This window comes from Papio anubis, chromosome 8 (genome assembly GCF_008728515.1).
Source record: "Papio anubis isolate 15944 chromosome 8, Panubis1.0, whole genome shotgun sequence".
In the NCBI taxonomy this organism is placed as follows: Eukaryota; Metazoa; Chordata; class Mammalia; order Primates; family Cercopithecidae; genus Papio; species Papio anubis.
Genome location: NC_044983.1, coordinates 20377116 through 20397288, shown reverse-complemented (window position 1 = coordinate 20397288; position 20173 = coordinate 20377116). Strand labels below are relative to the sequence as shown.

The 20173-nt window shown below is 43.4% G+C and overlaps 1 protein-coding gene across 4 annotated transcripts in view; it reads right to left on the bottom strand.

The window, feature by feature from the left end:
* PIWIL2 (piwi like RNA-mediated gene silencing 2) overlaps positions 1–19840 on the bottom strand; it is an 89345-nt gene extending 69505 nt beyond the window's left edge. The window contains exons 1-10 of one of the 4 annotated variants that reach the window (XM_017961856.3): positions 18048–19839; positions 13630–13875; positions 12046–12133; positions 11742–11880; positions 10145–10351; positions 9123–9233; positions 5700–5817; positions 4692–4816; positions 3441–3521; positions 3022–3135 (exon numbers count right to left, since the gene is read on the bottom strand). In XM_017961856.3, the coding sequence (XP_017817345.2) occupies positions 3022–3135; positions 3441–3521; positions 4692–4816; positions 5700–5817; positions 9123–9233; positions 10145–10351; positions 11742–11880; positions 12046–12133; positions 13630–13827 (1181 nt within the window). In that variant the 5' untranslated portion in view covers positions 13828–13875; positions 18048–19839. Of the gene's footprint in view, positions 1–3021; positions 3136–3440; positions 3522–4691; positions 4817–5699; positions 5818–9122; positions 9234–10144; positions 10352–11741; positions 11881–12045; positions 12134–13629; positions 13876–15417; positions 15577–17748; positions 17888–18047 lie in introns of those variants that run through there. The other 3 variants (XM_021942109.2, XM_021942108.2, XM_021942110.2) reach the window with 3 other exon arrangements.
* Positions 19841–20173: the final 333 nt, after the last annotated feature.

Genomic DNA, 20173 nt, shown 5'->3' with positions numbered 1-20173 from the left:
TCAAAAAAAAAAAAAAAAAAAATTGAAAATAAAAATAAAAAATAACTAGTTCCGTTTTTTTTGAAGACAGGGTCTCACTTGCCTAGGCTGGAGTACAGTAGCACTATCACAGCACACTGCAGCCTTGAACTCCTGGCCTCAAGCAATCCTCCCACCTTGGCCTCCCAAAGTGCTGGGATTATAGGCATGAACCAGACCATCCCTGGCCAAGTAGACCTTTCAAGGCAGAAAAGCAAAGGCATTCACTGAAAGTACATGCAAGAAAAATAAACATATAAAAGCAAAGGCAGAAACCACAAAAAAAGAAATAGTAGATTTGAAGACACACACTTTTATTTAATAAACATTCTTGAATATTTACTATATACAATTAAATAAAACTTACAGGAGGCTATTGGCTTGGACTGGGCTCCTGCACTAGGCCCAACAAAGCAAACCAAAATGGGGTTACTCATGCTGAAGTTCCATGCCACCAAATAGAAACTAAGATCTTTATCTGACTTTCTGAGAAATCAGGAGAGAGAGATAATAGCCAAATCCCCAAACAGGCCAGTTTTAGTATGACGAAGATATCTCCTCTGCTTTAACCTTTACAAGGAAAGTAACAAATGACCAATCTGCTTTTTGTTCTGTTTCTGATTCCCTCACCCTTTTCTGTCTATAAAGCCAACCTCCACCGCTCAGCTCATCAGAACCCTCAAGGTGTTACCCAATTCATGAACTCCCAATAAAAGCCAACAATTGTGTCTTTTGACAGTGCTAAGCCCTGTATTAGGTCTAAGCGTACATGGTGAGCAAAAAAGACATGGCCTCTGCCAGAGGAGCTGACAGTCTAGGAGAGACAGACAGAATAATTACAAAAAAGTTCAAGACATCTTCAGCTTCTCTTTCTCTTATCCCACATGCAGTCAGGAAATCCACTTAAATGCTACTTTCAAAATACAGATGTCCAGAAAATGACTCCTTACCACCTCCATCGCTACCATTCTCATGGCTCCACCGGATTACCACAGCCTCCTGACTGGTGTTCCCACTTCCAACCTCAGTCTGCCAAGTCTATTCTCCACAGAGCAACAACAGGGAACCTTTTACAATCCAGCTCGGGTCTTGCCACTAGAAGTCCTGCATTTCACTCAGAGTGAAGGTTAAAACCCTCACAAAAGCCCTACAAAGCCCTGTGTAATCAGCTCCTCCAACTGCTCTGCCCCTCCACCACCCTGCTTGCTCACTTGGCTCTAGCCACCCTGCGTGTGCCTGCACCAGACCCGTTTCTGTCTTAAGGTCTGCGCCTCAGCTGTCCACCTGCCAAAAGCTTCTTCTCCCATGTATTCACCTGGCTAACCCCTTACCTCTTTCAAGTGTTTGCTCAAATGAGCTTGACCACTCTACTTAAAACTGCAATTCTCTGCCCCCTTCCCCACTACTTCTGATCGCCCGAACTGTGTGCTCTACTTTTTCTTTTTTCCATGGCTCTTATCGCTTGTAATACATTATACAATTTATTTATTATATTTATTATTTACTGTTCATCTCCCCTGGTGACAATAGAGGCTCTGTGAGGGGAGGGATCTTTGTTTTGCTATCTAACAGGTCCTAAGACTCTGGTTCATAACTGGAGCTTGGTAGGTATACACTCAAGCAATGAATGAAATGGTCAGAGGAGCAAACACAAGCCTGACAACACCCAGTGGTTGTACATAGCTGGTGGGAAAAGAAATTGAAACAATCTTCTACAGGGTAGTTTGTCAAGATATAGTTAACTATCATATTATATTAGATATATATTAAAAGGCTTCAGAATGTTCAGCCCTTCCATTAAGTAATTCTACTTCTGAGTACGTGGCCTAAAAAAATCAGATGTACAGAGACTTATGTATAAGATGAGATTTCATACAGCCACTAAAAATTATACACATCTGGCTGGGCACGGTGGCTCACACCTGTAATCCCAGCCCTTTGGGAGGCTGAGGTGGGCAGATTGCCTGAGCTCAGGAGTTCAAGACCAGTCTGGGAAACATGGTGAAACTCTGTCTCTACTAAAATACAAAATATTAGCCAAACATGGCAGCATGCACCTGTAGTCCCAGCTCTTCGGGAAGCTGAGGCAAGAGAATTGTTTCAACCCAGGAGGCAGAGGTTGCAGTGAGATGAGATCGTGCTACTGCACTCCTGCCTGAGCAACAGAGAGAGAGACACTGTTTCAAAAAAAAAAAAAAAGAAAGAAAGAAAGAAAAAGAAAAAAAAATTAGCCCAGGCATGGTGGCCTGTAATTCCAGCTACTTGGGGGCTGAGGCAGGAGAATCACTTGAACCTGAGAGGCAGAGGGTGCAGTGAGCCGAGATCGCACCACTGTACTCCAGCCTGGGTGATAGAGTGAGACTCTGTCTCAGTTAAAAAAAAATTATACACATCTGTATTCACTACAGTAACACATACATTGTATATTATTATATGCAAACTCAGCACGTGCATATATCAAACCAAGTTCTCCTAACCACAAATTTAAATAAAACTCCTTCTCAAAGCATAGCAGATGTCTATTCAGATGCTTATCTCAGTATGACTAGGGACAAGGGCACATATATTCAGTGTAGTTATTCTACAACTAAAAATCTAAACAGGGCTGGGTACCATGGCTCACGCCTATAATCCCAACACTTTGAAAGGCTGAGGTAGGAGGGTCCCTTGAAGCCACGAGTTCAAGACCTGACTGGGAAACATAGCAAGACCCTGTCTCTAAAAAAAAAAAAAAAAAAATTAAAAATTAGCTGGGCGTGGTAGCACACCTGTAGTCCTGACTACTTGGAAAGCTGAGGTGGTAGGACCACTTGAACCCAGGAGTTCAGGGTTACAGTGAGCTATGATCAAACGACTGTATTCCACCCAGGGTGACAAACAAGACCCTGTCTCTGGGGGAAAAAAAAAAAAGAGAACAATGTCTAATGTGTATTATTACAAGCTGTTACTGAACTTTTCAGAAAATCATCAGCAAGTTCAAGATAGATCCCACTATTCACTCACATGACATCCAGCACAGAGTCATTTCGAATGACCTTATGGGAGACATCAGCTAGCAGGAAGAGCCCTCCATCTGTCCTTCGGATGCTAGCTGCATAGCCTGGCCAGATCTGCAATCTGGAGAGAGAGGTGGTCTTAACTGTAGGATTTTCAAAGAACACATATACTTCCATGCCCCCATGTGAACAATACTTTGAGGTCATACTGCCCTTCCCTAATAGTAATGAGAAAGCCTCAGGAAACTAAGTTAACTGACATCATTGCAAACTTACTGAAAAACCAAACTAAGGAAGAGATTTAGTTGATAAATTGTATTCACTACCATAAACTACTGCTGAGATTATGGTACTAAATACAATGGTTGTAATGGAAAATTTCTTTCCAGAACATTCAAAAGTGAGGAAGGGGAAAAAAGCACCAACCTGTGTTGCTGTAGTACCATAGCACTTGTAGGGTCATAAAAGTTTCTCCCCACAAGCTTCATATCTAAAAGTTTCATTACCCTGAAATAAAAAGCAAGTATGAGTTTTCTAATAGAAGAGTAATAAAATTATGTTCCATTATTCTTAGCTACATTTGCCTTTGGAAGTCTGAATGGTTAGAAATATTTGTGCTCTTTGCAGAAGACAGCTTTTATGTTGAGAACAATCTTGCTAAAAGAAAACCAAAAACTGCCAAAGCATTTGACTGAAAAAGTAAAGCAAAACAACAGCAGTCTTTTCCACTTACTAGCTGACCAAACACAGAGTTGATTTCCCAGGTTTGATGTACATTACTTTTCACCATTAACTATGAAGAATGCAAGAGAGCACATTGCTAAGTTTGTGAATAACAGTGTGGCAAAGGGAGTTACGTTTTTTTCCTGGTAGTTCAGCTTACTAGGTAGATATTAGGTTCTGTGGGCCGGGTGCGGTGGCTTACACCTGTAATCCCAGCACTTTGGGAGGCTGAGGCAGATGGATCAAGGGAGATCAAGACCCTCCTGGTCAACATAATGAAACATCATCTCTATTAAAAATATAAAAATTAGCCAGGCGTGGCGCCGCATGCCTGTAATCCCAGCTACTCAGGAGACTGAGGCAGGAGAATCGCTTGAACCAGGGAGTCGGAGGTTGCAGTGAGCCAATATTACACCACTGCACCACAGCCTGGCGACAGAACAAGACTCTGTCTCAAAATAAAAATAAAAAAAAGAAATTAGGTTCTGTGTTTCATTAAATAAGAGGTAGTTTGAGAATAGCGGCTGTATGAAAATCAGGATGTTTCAAAAGAAGTTAAACAATTATGAGCTATCTCAAATTCAAAAATTCAAGAGACTGAAAAAAAATCCTTCCAGCAAATATTTTTACACACAACCTCTTTAAGCAGCCCCCTTGTTACTGTCACCATTAAATATGCACTATAAACAGCTGCTGTCAAAGTTCCTGAACACACCCAGAGGAACTCATTCTCCTAACCATCTACCTCCAAACTTAATTTCATATATTCAAATCTGGTCTACCACTTGTGAGATAATTTTTGAGTAAGCCCCAATACCATCCATTTATTCATTAAATGCTTCCAAAGCCATCTAGAATACACTGTCACATATTTCCATCCAAGCATCTTGAAGAACATTACTGCAAATACAAGACTGAAGTTAAAGGACAACAGAACTTCAGCTGTTTCCTTACCGACGGAAAACAACATTGTAGAAGGGAATGCACAGGTCAGAGCAAGGCTCCAGGATCTTTGTCATCTGAATCTTAATGCTGATTTCAGCACTGTCTGTTTTCCTTTGACTTTTTAACTCAAGAACCTAATAAATAAATACACACAGGTAAAACAAAATGACAAAACTAAGAACTAATGACCAAGTCCTAATGTAATTCAACTGTATTCTTAAGAACACTAAAATATCTTAAAACATTTTTCTACTTTTCCCCTCACTTTGTTGTCCACACTGGCAAAAGCACAGCATGACGACTACGGTTCAGAAAAATGATTTGGTAAGAGAATTCCAACCAAGTTTATATTTGCAATTTTTTTTTTTTTTTGAGACTGAGTCTCGCTCTGTCACCCTGCTGGAGTGCAGTGGCACGATCTCTGCTCACTGCAAGCGTCACCTCCCAGGTTCACGCCATTCTCCTGCCTCAGCCTCCCAAGTAGCTGGGACTACAGGCACCTGCCACCACACCCAGCTAATTTTTTGTATTTTTAGTAGAGCCAGGGTTTCACCGTGTTAGCCAGGATGGTCTCGATCTCCTTACTTCGTGATCCACCCACCTCAGCCTCCCAAAGTGCTAGGATTACAGGTGTGAGACACCGCACCTGGCCTGCATTTGTAATTTTAAGTTACTCTTTATCACTGAAGTCACAGACTTTCAACCATTCCTCATGTGAGAAGGTGCTTCTTAAGGAATTCAAACCTAAAATGTGCTGTTATGTCCTGCAAAAATGTCTTCCCCTCTATGAACAGAAAAATACAACTCAAACGTACAGGAATTCTATGGTTTCCTACTCGTCAAAACACCAGTGCTGGGCCAGGTGAAGTGACTCATGCCTGTAATCCCAGGGCTTTGGGAGTTCAAGACCAGCCTGGGCAACATAGCAAGACCCAATCTCTTAAAAGCAAAACCAAATAAAAAACACCAGAGCACTCTTAGGGTTCATCTGAAAGCCCATTTCCTGTTTGGTCTTACTTGTTGAAGCTTAACAGGCAGATAGAGAATAGATCCATCAAACGCAGTGACGCTGCCGGTGATAGCTTGATGGTCCTTCAACATGCCGAACCTCATGCTTTTGCACTCCACATTGGGGCTGGAAAATAATGAAGAGGATCTTCCTTCAACTTGACTCACACAGTAATCTTTACCGCAGCTGTGCAACAGGTGCTAGTTACCCAGTAACTGCTGCTCCATCTAGTGGCCATATTAAAAATTATCTATCTGACTAGAACTTTGACTCAAGAATACCTGCTCGCAGCTGAAACATCAGAAAATACAGGTTAAAAAAAAATAAAAACCACCCCTAAATTCTACCACCAAAGGACATCTGCCTTAGCATGTCAGTGTATATTCCTTCATATATACATATTTGTTTTTGAGATGGAGTCTTGCTCTACCGCCCAGGCTGGAGTGCAGTGGCATGATATTGGCTCACTGCAACCTCCACCTCCTAGGTTCAAGCGATTCTCCCTTTGTTTCCTTAACGTTTGTCAATCCATTTTCAGAGGAAGGGTTCACCCCACCTCCCTTTTTTTTTTTTTTTTTTTTTGAGATAGGGTCTTGCTTTGTCACCCAGGCTGAAGGACAGTGGCATGATCATAGCTTACTGCAGTCTCAAACTCCTGGGCTCAAGTGATCCTTCTGCCTCAGGCCCCCAGGTAACTGGGACTCTCACGCCTGTAAAATGTAAAAAACATTTTTTTTTTTGCCCTGGCACAGTGGCTCATGCCTGTAATCCCAGCACTTTGGGAGGCCGAGGTGGGTGGATCACTTGAGGCCAGGAGTTCAAGATCACTCTGGCCATCATGGTGAAACCCTGTTCTACTAAAAATACAAAAAAATCAGTGGGGTGTGGTGGCATGTGGTTGTAATCCCAGCTACTTGGAGGCTGAGGCATGAGAATCACTTCAGTCTGGGAGATGGAGGTAGCACTGAGGTGAGACTGTGCCACTGCACTCCGGCCTGGGCAACAAAGTGAGACTGTCTCAAAAACATAAATAAAATAAATTTTGTTGTTGTTGTTACCTAGGATAGTCTTAAACTCCTAGCCTCAAGCAACTCTCCCTCCTCGGCCTCCCTAAGTGCTGGGATTACAGACATGAGCCACTGCATGCAGCCGTCTCCCCTCTTTAATGCTCACCTCTTTGCTGTACGTTTCACAACAAGCCTGTTTCCTAGGATCCAATTTCCCCTGCTTTTCTGGCTACTTCCCTTTACCTGTTGTATGTGCTCAGCTCTGCTTTCTTACCTCATAGAAACTATTAAAGCAAAAAAAAGAAACTATTAAAGCAATCCTGTTGCCTTCTATAATTATTCCATTTTCTCATTCCTCTTACAAACTTTTTAAATGACTAGCCAAGTCACTGGCTACTTCTTATGGCCTACGCCCTCCTTTGTGCTTTTCATCTTTCCTTTTTTTTTTCTCTCTACAACTCTAACAAAACTACTAGAAGATCACAACACTCTCAACAAGCAAATCCAGTTGCTTTTTTTCCTGTGGCCAAAGCCAACCACCTTCTCATTATCTTCATTCAAATGAGTCCTTCCTTTGGTCTTTATAACATACCTTCAGAATATTTTCTCCCTAACTGTTCCTTTCTTCTCTCTTTCACTCCACTTCTTCCTCTTGTGTCATCAACTAGCAGCTGTCCTTCATAAATTCAGCCTTCCTAGTATAGCTACCTTTAGAAATAGTACGGAAATTTCTGGCCAGGCATGGTGGTTCATGCCAGTAATCCCAGCACTTTGGGAGGCCGAGGCAGGTGGATTACTTGAGGTCAGGAGTTTGAGACCAGCCTGGTCAACATGGCAAAACCCCGACTCTACTAAAAAAAAAATACAAAAATTAGCCAGGCATGGGGGCGCTCTCCTGTAATCCCAGCTACTAGGAGGACGAGGCAAGAGAATTGCTTGAACCTGGGAGGCAGAGGTTGCAGTGAACTGAGATTGTACCACTGCACTCCAGCCTGGGTGACAGATTGAGACCCTGTCTCAAAACAAAACAAAACAAAACAAAAAGAAAAGAAATGGTATGAAAGTTTCTTTAAAAAGCTAAAAATAGTACTACGTATGATTTAACAATCCCACTTCTGGGTACTTATCCAAAGGAATTAAAGTCAGTGTGTCAAAGAGATATATGTGCACTCCCACGTTCACTGCAGCACTATTCACAACAGGCAAGACAGAATCAATCTAAGTGTCCACCAATGGATGAATGGATAAAGTGGTACACATATACAATGGAATACTATATAGCCTTTAAAAAGAAGTATATCCTGTCATTTGTGACAATATGAAAGGATCTGGAGAGTATTATGCTAAGTGAAATAAGATAGGCACAGAAAAACAAATACCATCTGATCTCACTCATATATGGAATCTAAAAAAGTTGAACTCATTGTGAACAGAGAGTAAGAACATGGCTACCAGAGGCTGGGGGGTGAGGGGTATGGGGAAATGGCAGAAGTTGGTTAAAAGGTACAAAGTTTCAGACAGACAGGTGGAGTAAGTTTTAGTGATCTATAGTAACCATAGTTAACAACAGCGTGTATTTCAAAATTCCTAAAAGAGATTTTAAATGTTTTCACCACAAAAAACAGTAAGTAGGTGAGGTGACAGATATGTCAATTAGCCTGATTTAATCTTTCTATTATGTATACATTATCAAAACATCATATTGTATTCATACATATACCCAACTATTTTTCAATTAAAAAAACTGAGACTTCTATATCACCTAATTTTCTTCACAAGTATTTCAAAACACTTATTTTCACAATTCCAGCTAAGAACTTCCAGCTAATGACTCCTCTAAGATATTAAAAGAGAACACAAACTAATATAAACTCTTTCTAAATACTAATAAATCCTAAAACTATTGATATAAAACTGAAGTTATCTTTCTTCACTTTCCTCACCCCTAAATTTAACCCTAGACTGTCACTGGAGAGATGTCAGATGTTGGTATGATGGCTCATGCAGGGAAGGATCCAGGTTTCATGGGGCATGGATTTCACATCACTGGTTGGGGGGGGAGGGTTCTTTAAGAAAAAGAATACAAAATTACACATATGAAATAAGTTAAAAGATCATGGAAGACACCTAATGCAAGTTTTAAAAGGCCCTGAACTTAAGCTTCATTAATTTCACATTAAATTAACTTCTAGCCTCATGTATAAATCTATACTCTATGAAGTTAAAATCGGGAGTGGTAATATAGCTAAATACATACACAAAGTTTAAGATTAACCTTAAACTTCCTGTAAGGATCTGAGTAAATGCATTATCTCATCGAGAGGTCCACCAGGAACTGTACAGGACAATATTCAGTTATTCCAGGGGAACTATTTTTTTACTGCCCTCTAAGAAGTGAACAATACTAAGGAAAGCTGTGAATACCTGAAAGTCACATGATATTGATAAACTGCTTCATTATGACATTGTATTTTGATGAGGTTCAGTCCCAAAGACTGAGGTGTTCCTTTTGATCCCTGCTTCACAATAAGCTCTCTAGAAAATAAAAACAAAAAGCAACTGCATGTATCAAAAACAAAAAACAAAATAACTAACCAACCCACACAACCAACAACAAAAAGATTGGGGGAAGTAACATTTTTTCACATTTTGCTACAGATACACAAATTAAGAATCAACACTTAAAAAAGCTCCCTCCGAAGGCTAATCATTAGCAAGACCTAATTAGATAAGCAAGGTCACCCTACCTTTCCTAGTAACATTACCAAATAAACTAGGCCCATTAACTAAGAACACAAGGATGAGTTCTATGGAGAAAGATGAAGTGTCACGATATTCTTCCTAAATTATTTCCTTATCTTCAATAAGACAAAGAATTGTCTCAATTGGGAAGGAAACAAAAGGCCGTGAGTCCACTCTTTTGTTGCATGCTATATGTCCACTGTCAACCACATTTAACTTTAGAAATTGTCCCATCTTGGCTGGATGCGGTGGCTCACACCTGTAATCCCAGCACTTTGGGAGGCCGAGGCGGCTGGATCACGAGGTCAGGAGTTCACGACCAGCCTGGCCAACGTGGTGAGACGCCATCTCTACTAAAAATACAAAAATATTAGGTGGGGGTGATGGCGGGCGCCTGTAATCCCAACTACTCGGGAGGTTGAGGCAGGGAATTACTTGAACCCACAAGGCGGAGGTTACAGTGAGCTGAGATTGTGCCACTGCACTGCAGCCTGGGTGACAGCGTGAGATTCCGTCTCAAAAAGAAAAAAAACAAACTGTCCCATCTCTTTGTCAATCTCCTACTGGCAAAAACCAGAACACCCTGCAATACTTATTACCCAGGGAGGACCCAACAAAAATAGATTTTACAATACTACACACCAGCCAAAATGCAGAGTTTTCACGATCATTACTAAGTAGAGAAGGCAGTGCTCCTGACTTACTTTTCCTTGTGTTCCACAGTCAGGACCAGAGGGCGATCTGGAGAGTGCAGGGGGGACTGAGGCAGAGCTGGTAGTGATGACAGCTGCCGGGGATCCTGGAATGGTGCGCTGAAGGCACAGGGAGGCTTGTCCACTCCTCTGCCGATACCACCTGCTGCTCTTCCCAGTGGTAATAAAGAAGCATCCGAACTCCCTCTTCCAAGCATCCTGAAATGTGGAGAGAGAGGAAAATCAGGGCTTTTTATAATAGCTATGTCCCATCCAGATTATTCCCCCAACTCCACAAGCTCTTCCTGGAGGAATCAGCTAAAGTGATCCAAGTTTGAAATTCTCTCAAACCACATATGCCAAGGCCAGGCACAGTGGCTCATGCGTGTAATTCTAGCACTTTGGGAAGCCGAGGTGGGCAGACTGCTTGAGACCAGGAGTTCAAGACCAGCCTAAACAATACAGTGAAACCCCAAATTATAAAAAATACAAAAATTAGCCAGGTATAGTGGCTCATGACTGTAGTCCCAGCTACTTGGGTGGCTGAGGTGGGAGGATCACTTCAGCCTGGGAGGTCAAGGCTGCAGTGAGCTGAGATCATACCACTGCACTAAAGCCTGGGTGACAGAGACAGACCCAAATTAAAAACAAATAAACAAACAAAACACAACATATGCCACCATGACTCATTCACCAACCACTGTGGACTGTCAGAGCCATCTTCCATAGCAGAATAGAGGAGAAAGTTTGACTCAACATAATTAAAGAATCACCACGGCTGGGTGCAGTGGCTCACGCCTGTAATCCCAGCACTTAGGGAAGCCAAGGCGGGAGGATTGCCTGACATCAGGAGTTTGGGACCAACCTGGCTAATATGGTGAAACCCCATCTCTACTAAAAATACAAAAATTAGCTGAGTATGAGGCAGAGGTTGCAGTGAGCCGAGATGGCAGCACTGCAGAGGTGCAGAGGTTGCAGTGAGCCAAGATTGCCCCACTGCATTCCAGCCTGGACAACACATCGAGACTCCATCTCAAAAAAAAAAAAAAGTCTGGGCACAGTGGCTCATGCCTGTAATCCCAGTACTTTGGGAGGCCAAGGCGGGCGGATCACTTGAGGTCAGGAGTTCAAGACCAGCTTGACCAACATGATGAAACCCCGTCTCTACTAAAAATACAAAAAATTAGCTGGGTGTGGTGGCACATGCGTGTAGTCCCAGCTACTCGGGAGGCTGAGGCAGGAGAATTGCTTGAACCTGGGAGGCGGAGGTTGCAGTGAGTCGAGATCAAGGTACTGCACTCCAGCCTGAGCGACAGAGCAAGACTCCATCTCGAAAAAAAAAAAAAAAAAAAATTCACCCCAATCAGGGTAATTTTTTAAGAGGACAAATGAATTTCTGAACAGCCCAGGGAGAACTACTTCTTACCCTTTTCCAATGTCTAGCTGTATTAACAGCTGCTGACTACTCTTGGGAAATGCACATTCTTTAATATAAAACCAGACATTGATTGTTTATGAGATGACACAACCCTTCTTAGAGTTGCTCTCTGAACTTACAGAGATATTCCATCTGAATTTGATAGTTACCTGAGAGCGTAACTTTACCCACCTATTCCAACCAACGGAGGCCTCTGCCATCTTGCTGTCCCCAGCTGCCAACACTTTTGGATCCCAAAAAGTGGGAGAGAGTTCCTCCTTGTCCTTGCGTACCAGATTAGCAGACAAGCCTCGACCTAAAATGCCTCTACCTGAAAGAAAGAACCGAACCCAGCAATGACTATGAGTTAAACGTGTTTTATAGTTTGTTTGTTTTTTTTTAAAGCACAGTTATGTTTCTGAAGATGAACCATTTGGATTTTAGAAGAAACCAATCATATATATCACTGAATTTCTCAAGTTAGTTTTCCACATACCTGATGGAGGCACTTCCCGTTTCAGAGGCGTCTTAGAAACTGTTTCAATGCCCAGGCCTCTGAACATGGAGACCAAACCCACAGACTCCTGTGGAAAGTCAAAGAATAAAGTTCCAAGAGGTAGTTTAAAACCCCAGAAACAAGAGCTTTCTTAGTCTTGGTATATAAGAAAAATCATCTTCGAATTCTATAAATGTTTTAAGAATAAAGAGAAACATTTTATAAACTTAAAAAAATACTTGTAACTATGTGATATTAGGTCTTAAAGCACAGTTACAGTTATAGCCCATGATTTGATATGCAGTATAACAAAACGCAACAGAACAGAGTTAACTTTTCCATTTTGATTTGATAAACAGCATAACAAAATGCAACAGGACAGAATTAACTTTCCCATTTTTCTATTTCCTGCATATTCAAGGCAAGAGAGAACAAGTGTACTGGTTAATAAATTTCAAAAAAGCTGGATCATTTATGAGTATCAGAGGTTTGGGTAACCTGCTACTGTTTTCCTATGGCAGTCTTGAATGTCTACTACTGTTACACCAGTTGGATCTGACATGAATAAAGGCTACGTATAGACTCAAGCAATTCATTGGAGTCAACATGTAAGATTACTGTCATAAACTTTTCTCCTTACAAAAATATTACATTTGACAATGTAAACTCTACTTAAAATAATCCTAACTTCATTATTAGGTTCGTCCTACATTTGCTCTCTTTGACATATTAATTATAGACAAATATTATTCTTGAAATTACTTTATAATTAAAAATTGAAGAACATACACATGTTAAGTGTTCACACAGCAGCAGCAATAACTGAAGATCCTGTTTTTCTTTAAGATTTGTTCATTGGGCAATGAGCCTTCCAAAATGAACAAATGTTAAGTATTATTACCTCAGAGGCAGGAACTGCTGCTACTATCATAAAGTCAAAACCAGGGTGAAAATCTAAATATTCAGAAAAGAACAAGAGGTTGTACCTTTAGCCCTAACAATTACAGATGGAGGGATGGAGGGATGATTGGAAGCTAGAGGACCTATGATACTTACCAAGTCCATCTAGCGTTCATTATGCGGTACTTTTTCATACCTCTAGAAACTCTAGATTTAAAACATCTGCCCAGATGTATCTATTTGTTAAAGAAAAAAAAAAAGACAACCTTGTTTCTGTTTAGGGTTTCCCAGTTTTGCAAGCACTTTGTTGTTGTTGTTGTTTGAGATAGAGTCTCGCTCTGTCGCCTAGGCTGGAGAACAGTGGCAAGATCTCAGCTAACTGCAACCTCCGCCTCCAGGGTTCAAGCAATTATCCTGCCTTAGCTTCCTGAGTAGCTGGGATTACAGGCGCACACCACCACACCTGGCTAATTTCTGTATTTTTAGTAGAGTTTCACCATGTTGGCCAGGCTGGTCTTGAACTCCTGACCTCAGATGATCCACGTGCCTCGGCCTCCCAAAATGCTGGGATTACAGGCGTGAGCCACCGTGCCCAGCCCTGCAAGCACTTTGTAATCCATTACTACTTCTGATGGCAGACAGGTAAGCTATATGCCTCTCCTATGCATCCTGAAGTGGTCTTACCCTTTGTGCTGGCCCCCTCTGTGTGCTTGGCTCCTCTGGCTTTCCAAATACATGGCCTCTGCCTGCAGGTACTCCCCTGCCCAGAGCTGGGTCCAAAGGTTTAGAAGCTTGTAGCCAACAGCCTGGCATCCGTACAGCCTGGCACTGGGATGGGTGGACAGGAGACTGGCCCCTGAACGATGGTCGGAAAGGATCCATGGAAAGGCTGTAGAGAACACGTGTGTTGATCCTGTTCTGGTTAATTACCTGCCAGCATTTTCAAAAGATTAAGGTTCCCAACTGTTTTCCTTTTCCTTCAAGACACACTCACAAAGCATTAAAATAATATTTTGAGTCAGTCCAGTAACATGCCCAGCCTTCTACAACATACTCACTTCAAAAGCTTCTATCTGATCTGTAATATTCTAAATACCCTTCATTAACAATTCCTTACAGCAGTGGTCCCCAACCTTTTTGGCACCAGAGACTGGTTTCCTGGAAGATAATTTTTCCTTGGACCCAGGGGTAGGGGGATGGTTTCAGAGTGACTCAAATGCACTACATTTATTGTGCACTTTATTTCTATTATTACATTATGATAATGAAATACAATAATTATACAACTCACCATAATGTAGGATCAGTGGGAGCCCTGATCTTGTTTTCCTGCAACTAGATGGTCCCATCTGTGGGTGATGGGAGACAGTGACAGATCATCAGGCATTAGACTCTCATAAGGAGCATGCAACCTAGATCCCTCGAATGTGAAGTTCACAAGACGGTTTGCACAATGAGAATCTAATGCCACCAGTGATCCGACAGGAGGCGAGCTCAGGTGATACTACGAGCTATGGGGAGCGGCTGTCAATACAGATGAAGCTTTGCTCATTTGCCAACCTCTCATCACCTCGTGCTGTGCAGCCCAGTTCCTAACAGGCCCCCAACCAGTCTGTGGCCTGGGGGTTGGGAACCCCTGCCTTACAGGCTCACATCCTCCTTGAACTTATATTTTCTACCCAAATAGCCTCTCACAAAACGCAATCCTATAAGTTAACTAGCTGTTGTGTAACGAAGCAGTTTTTTGGGAGGGTCTCCCTCCATCGCCCAGGTTGCAGTGCAGTGGCATGATCATGGCTCAAGTGACCCTCACATCTCAATCTCCTGAGTAGCTGGGACCACAGGCATGCACCACAACACCCAGCTAATTTGTATATTTTTTGTAGAGACAGGGTCTTGCCATGTTGCCAAGTCTGGTCTCAAACACCTGGGCTCAAGCAATCTGCTGCCTCAGCACCCCAAAGTGCTGGGATAACAGGCATGAGCCACCACACCTGGCTAAGGCAGTTTTTACGTACGGTGATGACTTTGGTTTATAAACAATTTTTTTTTTTTGAGACAGTGTTTCACTTTTGTTGCCCAGGCTGGAGTGCAATGGCACAATCTCAGCTCAACGCAACCTCTGCCTCCCGGGTTCAAGTAATTCTCCTGCCTCAGTCTCCCGTGTAGCTAGGATTACAGGCATGCAGCACCACGCCCGGCTAATTTTGTATTTTAGTAGAGACAGGGTTTCTCTATGTTGGTCAGGCTGGTCTCAAACTCCCGACCTCAGGTGATCAGCCCACCTGGGCCTCCCAAAGTGCTGGGATTACAGGCGTGAGTTACCATGCCTGGCCTATAAACAATTTCATAGTTAACATAGCCATATCATAAAATTATTGTCAATAAATATTTATGAGTTTTTGCTTTGTTTTTAGCCTCTCTTTCCTAAATAAGAGTCCTAACTTTTTTCCAGTCTATGATTGCACTAACCTCTTTTCCTTGATCTGTTTAGTTGCTTCTCCGAATCTCTATCCAATTCTTTTTTACAAAATTCTTCCTTCAGGCTGAGCACAGTGGTTCATGCCTGTAATCTCAGCACTCTGGGAGGCCTAGGTGGGAGGACCACTTGAGGCCAGGAGTTTGAGGCCAGCGCCTTAGGAACACAGTGAGACCCTGTCTCTATAAAAAATTTAAAAATAGAAAAAAAAATTATTTTAAACTCTCTTCTTTCAGACTCCACCAGAAGTCTCCAGAGGACGCAGTCTTTCTGCTTCGAGCCTAAAATACTTGCTCAGTCTCACAGGTTGCATTTAACATCCTTCTCTCCCCCAGGTTACCAGGGGTGAGGCTCTCCCTGGCTTCCCCACCAAATCTAAAGCCCATCAGGTCTCTTCAAAATCACTTCATAACCTGTAGGTTGGGCGTGGTGGTCCATGCCTGTAATTCCAGCGCTTTGGAAGGCGGGTGGATCACTTGAGGGCAAGTGTTCAAGACCAGCATGGCCAACATGGTGAAATCCTGTCTTTACTAAAAATACAAAAATTAGTCAGGCGTGGTGGTGCATGCCTGTAATCCCCCCTACTCAGGAGTCTGAGGCACCAGAATCGCTTGAACCCAGGAGGCGGAGGTTGCAGTGAGTCAAGATGGTGGCACTCCAGCCTAGGTGACAGAGCAAGATTCTGTTTAAAAAAAAAAAAAATCACTTTATGACCTACAGATTTCAAGACACGCTCTTTAAGGGGTTCCTCTCATTGTCCTGACTTGCCCCTGATTCCTGAAAAATATTTCTTAACGGAAAAGATTTTTTTTTTAAAGACAGGGTCTTGCTCTGTCATCCAGGTTGAGTGAAGCGGTGGGATCTTAGCTCACTACAGTCTCAACCTCCTGTGCTCAAGCAGTCCTCTTGTCTCAGCCTCCCAAGTAGCTAGGACTTCAGGTACTTGCCACCATACCCAGCTAATTTTTTTGTTTGTTTTTGAGGCGGAGTCTCGCTCTGTCGCCCAGGCTGGAGTGCAGTGGCCGGATCTCAGCTCACTGCAAGCTCCGCCTCCCGGGTTTATGCCATTCTCCTGCCTCAGCCTCCCTAGTAGCTGGGACTACAGGCGCCTGCCACCTCGCCCAGCTAGTTTTTTTGTATTTTTTAGTAGAGACAGGGTTTCACGGTGTTAGCCAGGATGTTCTCGATCTCCTGACCTCGTGATCCGCCCGCCTCAGCCTCCCAAAGTGGTGGGATTACAGGCTTGAGCCACCACGCCCGGCCCACACCCAGCTAATTTTTTAAAAATTTTGTAGAGACGGGATCTTACCATGTTGCCCAGGCTGGTCTCAAACTGCTGACCTCAAGTGATCCTCCCACCTCAGCCTCCCCAAATGCTGGGAGAAGCCTCTTCTTAACTTTTAAAAAGCTGTCTTGGCCAGGCATGGTGGCTCACGCCTGTAATCCCAGCACTTTGGGAGGCCGAGGTGGGCAGATCACAAGGTCAGGGGTTCAAGACCAGCCTGACCAAAATGGTGAAACCCCATCTCCACTAAAAATACAAAAATTAGCCAGGCATGGTGGCGTGCACCTGTAATCCCAGCTACTCGGGAGGCAGAGGCAGGAGAATCGCTTGAACCCAGGAGGCAGAGGTTGTAGTGAGCAGAGATCACGCCACTGCACTCCAGCTTGGGCAACAGAGTGAGACTCCGTCTCAAAACAAACAAACAAAAATAAAATTAAAAAGCTGTCTTAAGTATTAGTTACAGAGAAATCACATACATTTAAAGAAAAGATTAACACACAATTCCCAAGTCCACATCATAGTGCAGACAGTTCAAGAACCTGAAAAATGTATTGAACTAAACTATCCTCTTTCACACTCTAAATGCAAGCTATGACTCCCTTTCTGAAGGCTATATTTAACTGCTAACACCCCTTTTCGCTGAGCCAGGACTCTGCTCACACCTCCTCAACACCACCCAAAGAAACCCAAGCAATCAGTATGTTAACAGCTACATACTCAGAAGCGCTGGACAGCCTCCCTTAAGTGACATCTGGAATCTTCCTCCTTGTCCACGCTTCCCTCAACCCCCAGCATCACTTCTATAGATTCAGGTAGCTCCCTCACAGGGCCCTCTCCCAGTGTGGGTTTCCCCTGGGATCAGGTTGCAGATACTTGGCTGACCGAAAGGTTCAACGGGAAAGGAACCCAGGATGGGCTGGGCCTGTCTCCCTCGCATCCCTGAGTGCGCGCTCCGTGCAGAGGCCTCACGACTCAGGCCTAACCAGAAGCAAGGCCCCCGAAGGCGAGTCCCACCCCCTTTCCACCCCGAGAAACGCACCTTTTCCCAAAGCCACAGCCCTGCCGGGGGTTCTATCTCTCTTTCAGGCCAAATAAGAGGTCCACTTGGGCCTCCCCTGCCGCCCCCACCTGAGCACGTTCTCTGGGGCCTCAGCGCCGGGCCTCGAATAACGACTTCCCGTCCCCGCCCGACCCGCAACCCTCAGCACCTCCCCGAAGGGGGAGGGGAGAGGCCCGGGAGGCCGGCCTACCCCACGTGCTTGAGCAAAAGCCCACCCTGCCCGCCCCGGTGCGACCTTGGCCTGCCTGGCCTGCCGCAACCGGGGCCAGTCCTCTCACCTGGGCGCGAGTCCTCGTCCCACTCGCCCGGCTCCACGGGCCTCAGGAGAGGACGGCGCTCAACCCACGCCCCAGGGCCCACATGCTCCAGGGCCAATTTCCGCTCTTCGAGGCCGCCGGGGCTGAGCCCATTGGCCACATGACCTGTCGTTCACAAGAGCAAGCTATCTCATTGGCCCATCTACAAGAGAGGCTCGTCCTTTCCAGCAGGTTCGCTGTGCAGGGGTGGTTCGTGCGGAAGGAGGGCTGGAAGTTCTGTGACCCTCAGCGTTAAAATGTGTTAGGGTTTGGAGATCCTGACTCCCTTTCTGGGGGCAACTCTTATAAACAGATTTAGCCTAAGACTCGCGTGTTGAAATTGACTTGCCCCATTCCTGCCAGTTAGAGGATTAGCGATACAGGTGGTGAAAAAGAAAAGGTAAACTCGGGTGCGCATTCAGACACCTAATTCATATGATTTCTGCACATCACTTTCCTTATACATAAAACAGAGATAAAAACTAAAAACATCCATTCATAGGGTTGAATGGAAATGTACACACATAATGACATAACGTATGTAAAATACTTAGCACAAGATGACCCTCGATAAATGTTGCCTATTATTATTTATTGATGCCTAAATCTGTGAGCCAAGAAGAACTTTCTAGGAAGCAGATTATTAGTGGTTACTTGAGCAACTACAGAATGATTTTACCCAAAGAAAGATTTCTGCCCCTCTCCCAACCATTTTGGCAAATAACTGCATCCCTCTCCCACACCCAGGTTTTACAGGGTGGTTGAGGTCAAGCTTCTGAAGGCTTTGGTGGATGCTATAGAGACATCCAAAGGCTCTGCATGGAATAGGACTAGAGAAGGATTAACCTTACCTTTTCCAGGTCTCAGATATCCCATTACTTGTTTTAATCCATACATACAAGGGCCCTCTCTCTCCTTCCCGAATGAGGATAGTCTGAAAATTATTGGAGCAGGATGATTTTCAACTCAGGAATCCAGTTGGCACGATGCCCCTTCACTATTCCTAGACAGTATTTGTTTACCATGATCTAACATTTTCACTTCCTTTACCACACAACCTTCTTAACTTGCAACTTTTGCAATGTTATGTTGTAAGCAATACTCGTGCCTGTGCAAATACTTAATGGTAGCAAGTGCAGTCAGAAACAGTTATACAAACTGTTTTGTAACGTTCATGAAGATCCAACTCCCTGTTCTTTTACCAACTCCGACCAAACTTTGCATGACACGCTTATTGTATACACACGAAACAATATTTTGGGGGCAGGATTCAGCAAATCTTCTAGTTGAAGTAAGGAAATAATAATCCTCAGATAATTTCCTGAACATGTCTTCTATTTGGGAATCTAAACCAAGAGCACCATCACAAAGGGTAGGCACATTGAGTTTCCTATATTTCTATATCCTGTCCCTCCGTGCACGTGTAGGTGGCCTTTGTACAGTATTTCTAGCCAATCCAGACATCATGAACACTACTTATTTAACCAAAGGAAAATCCATATAGTCTTGCTGTTGATTGGACATAAAAATGGTTGAAGCTTTCTGAAACGTGGATATCTATTTAGAATCTTTCAAAATAATATATCTTGGAGATTATATTCCCTAACAGAATACTTTAATTGTTAATTAGCCATCCCTAGGATATTGATTAAAAAGGACACACATAATCTAATCACAAAAAGATGAGTATGTGAGGAGATGGATATGTTAATTAATTTGGTTTAATTCCACAATGTAAACAAATATCTGAATATTATACTGTACCACATAACCATATGTAATTGCTATTTGTTAATTAAAAATGAAAGGGGCAAAAAGAGTACATATATTACACTGAGAGAAAATTACAGATTTTTTTTTTTTTTTTTTTGAGGCGGAGTCTTGCTCTGTCGCCCAGGCTGGAGTGCAGTGGCGCGATCTCAGCTCACTGCAAGCTCCACCTCCCAGGTTCACGCCATTCTCCTGCCTCAGCCTCCCGAGTAGCTGGGACAACGGGCCCGCCGCCACGCCTGGCTAATTTTTTTGTATTTTTAGTAGAGATGGGGTTTCGCCATGTTAGCCAGGATGGTCTCGATCTCCTGACCTCGTGATCCGCCTGCCTCGGCCTC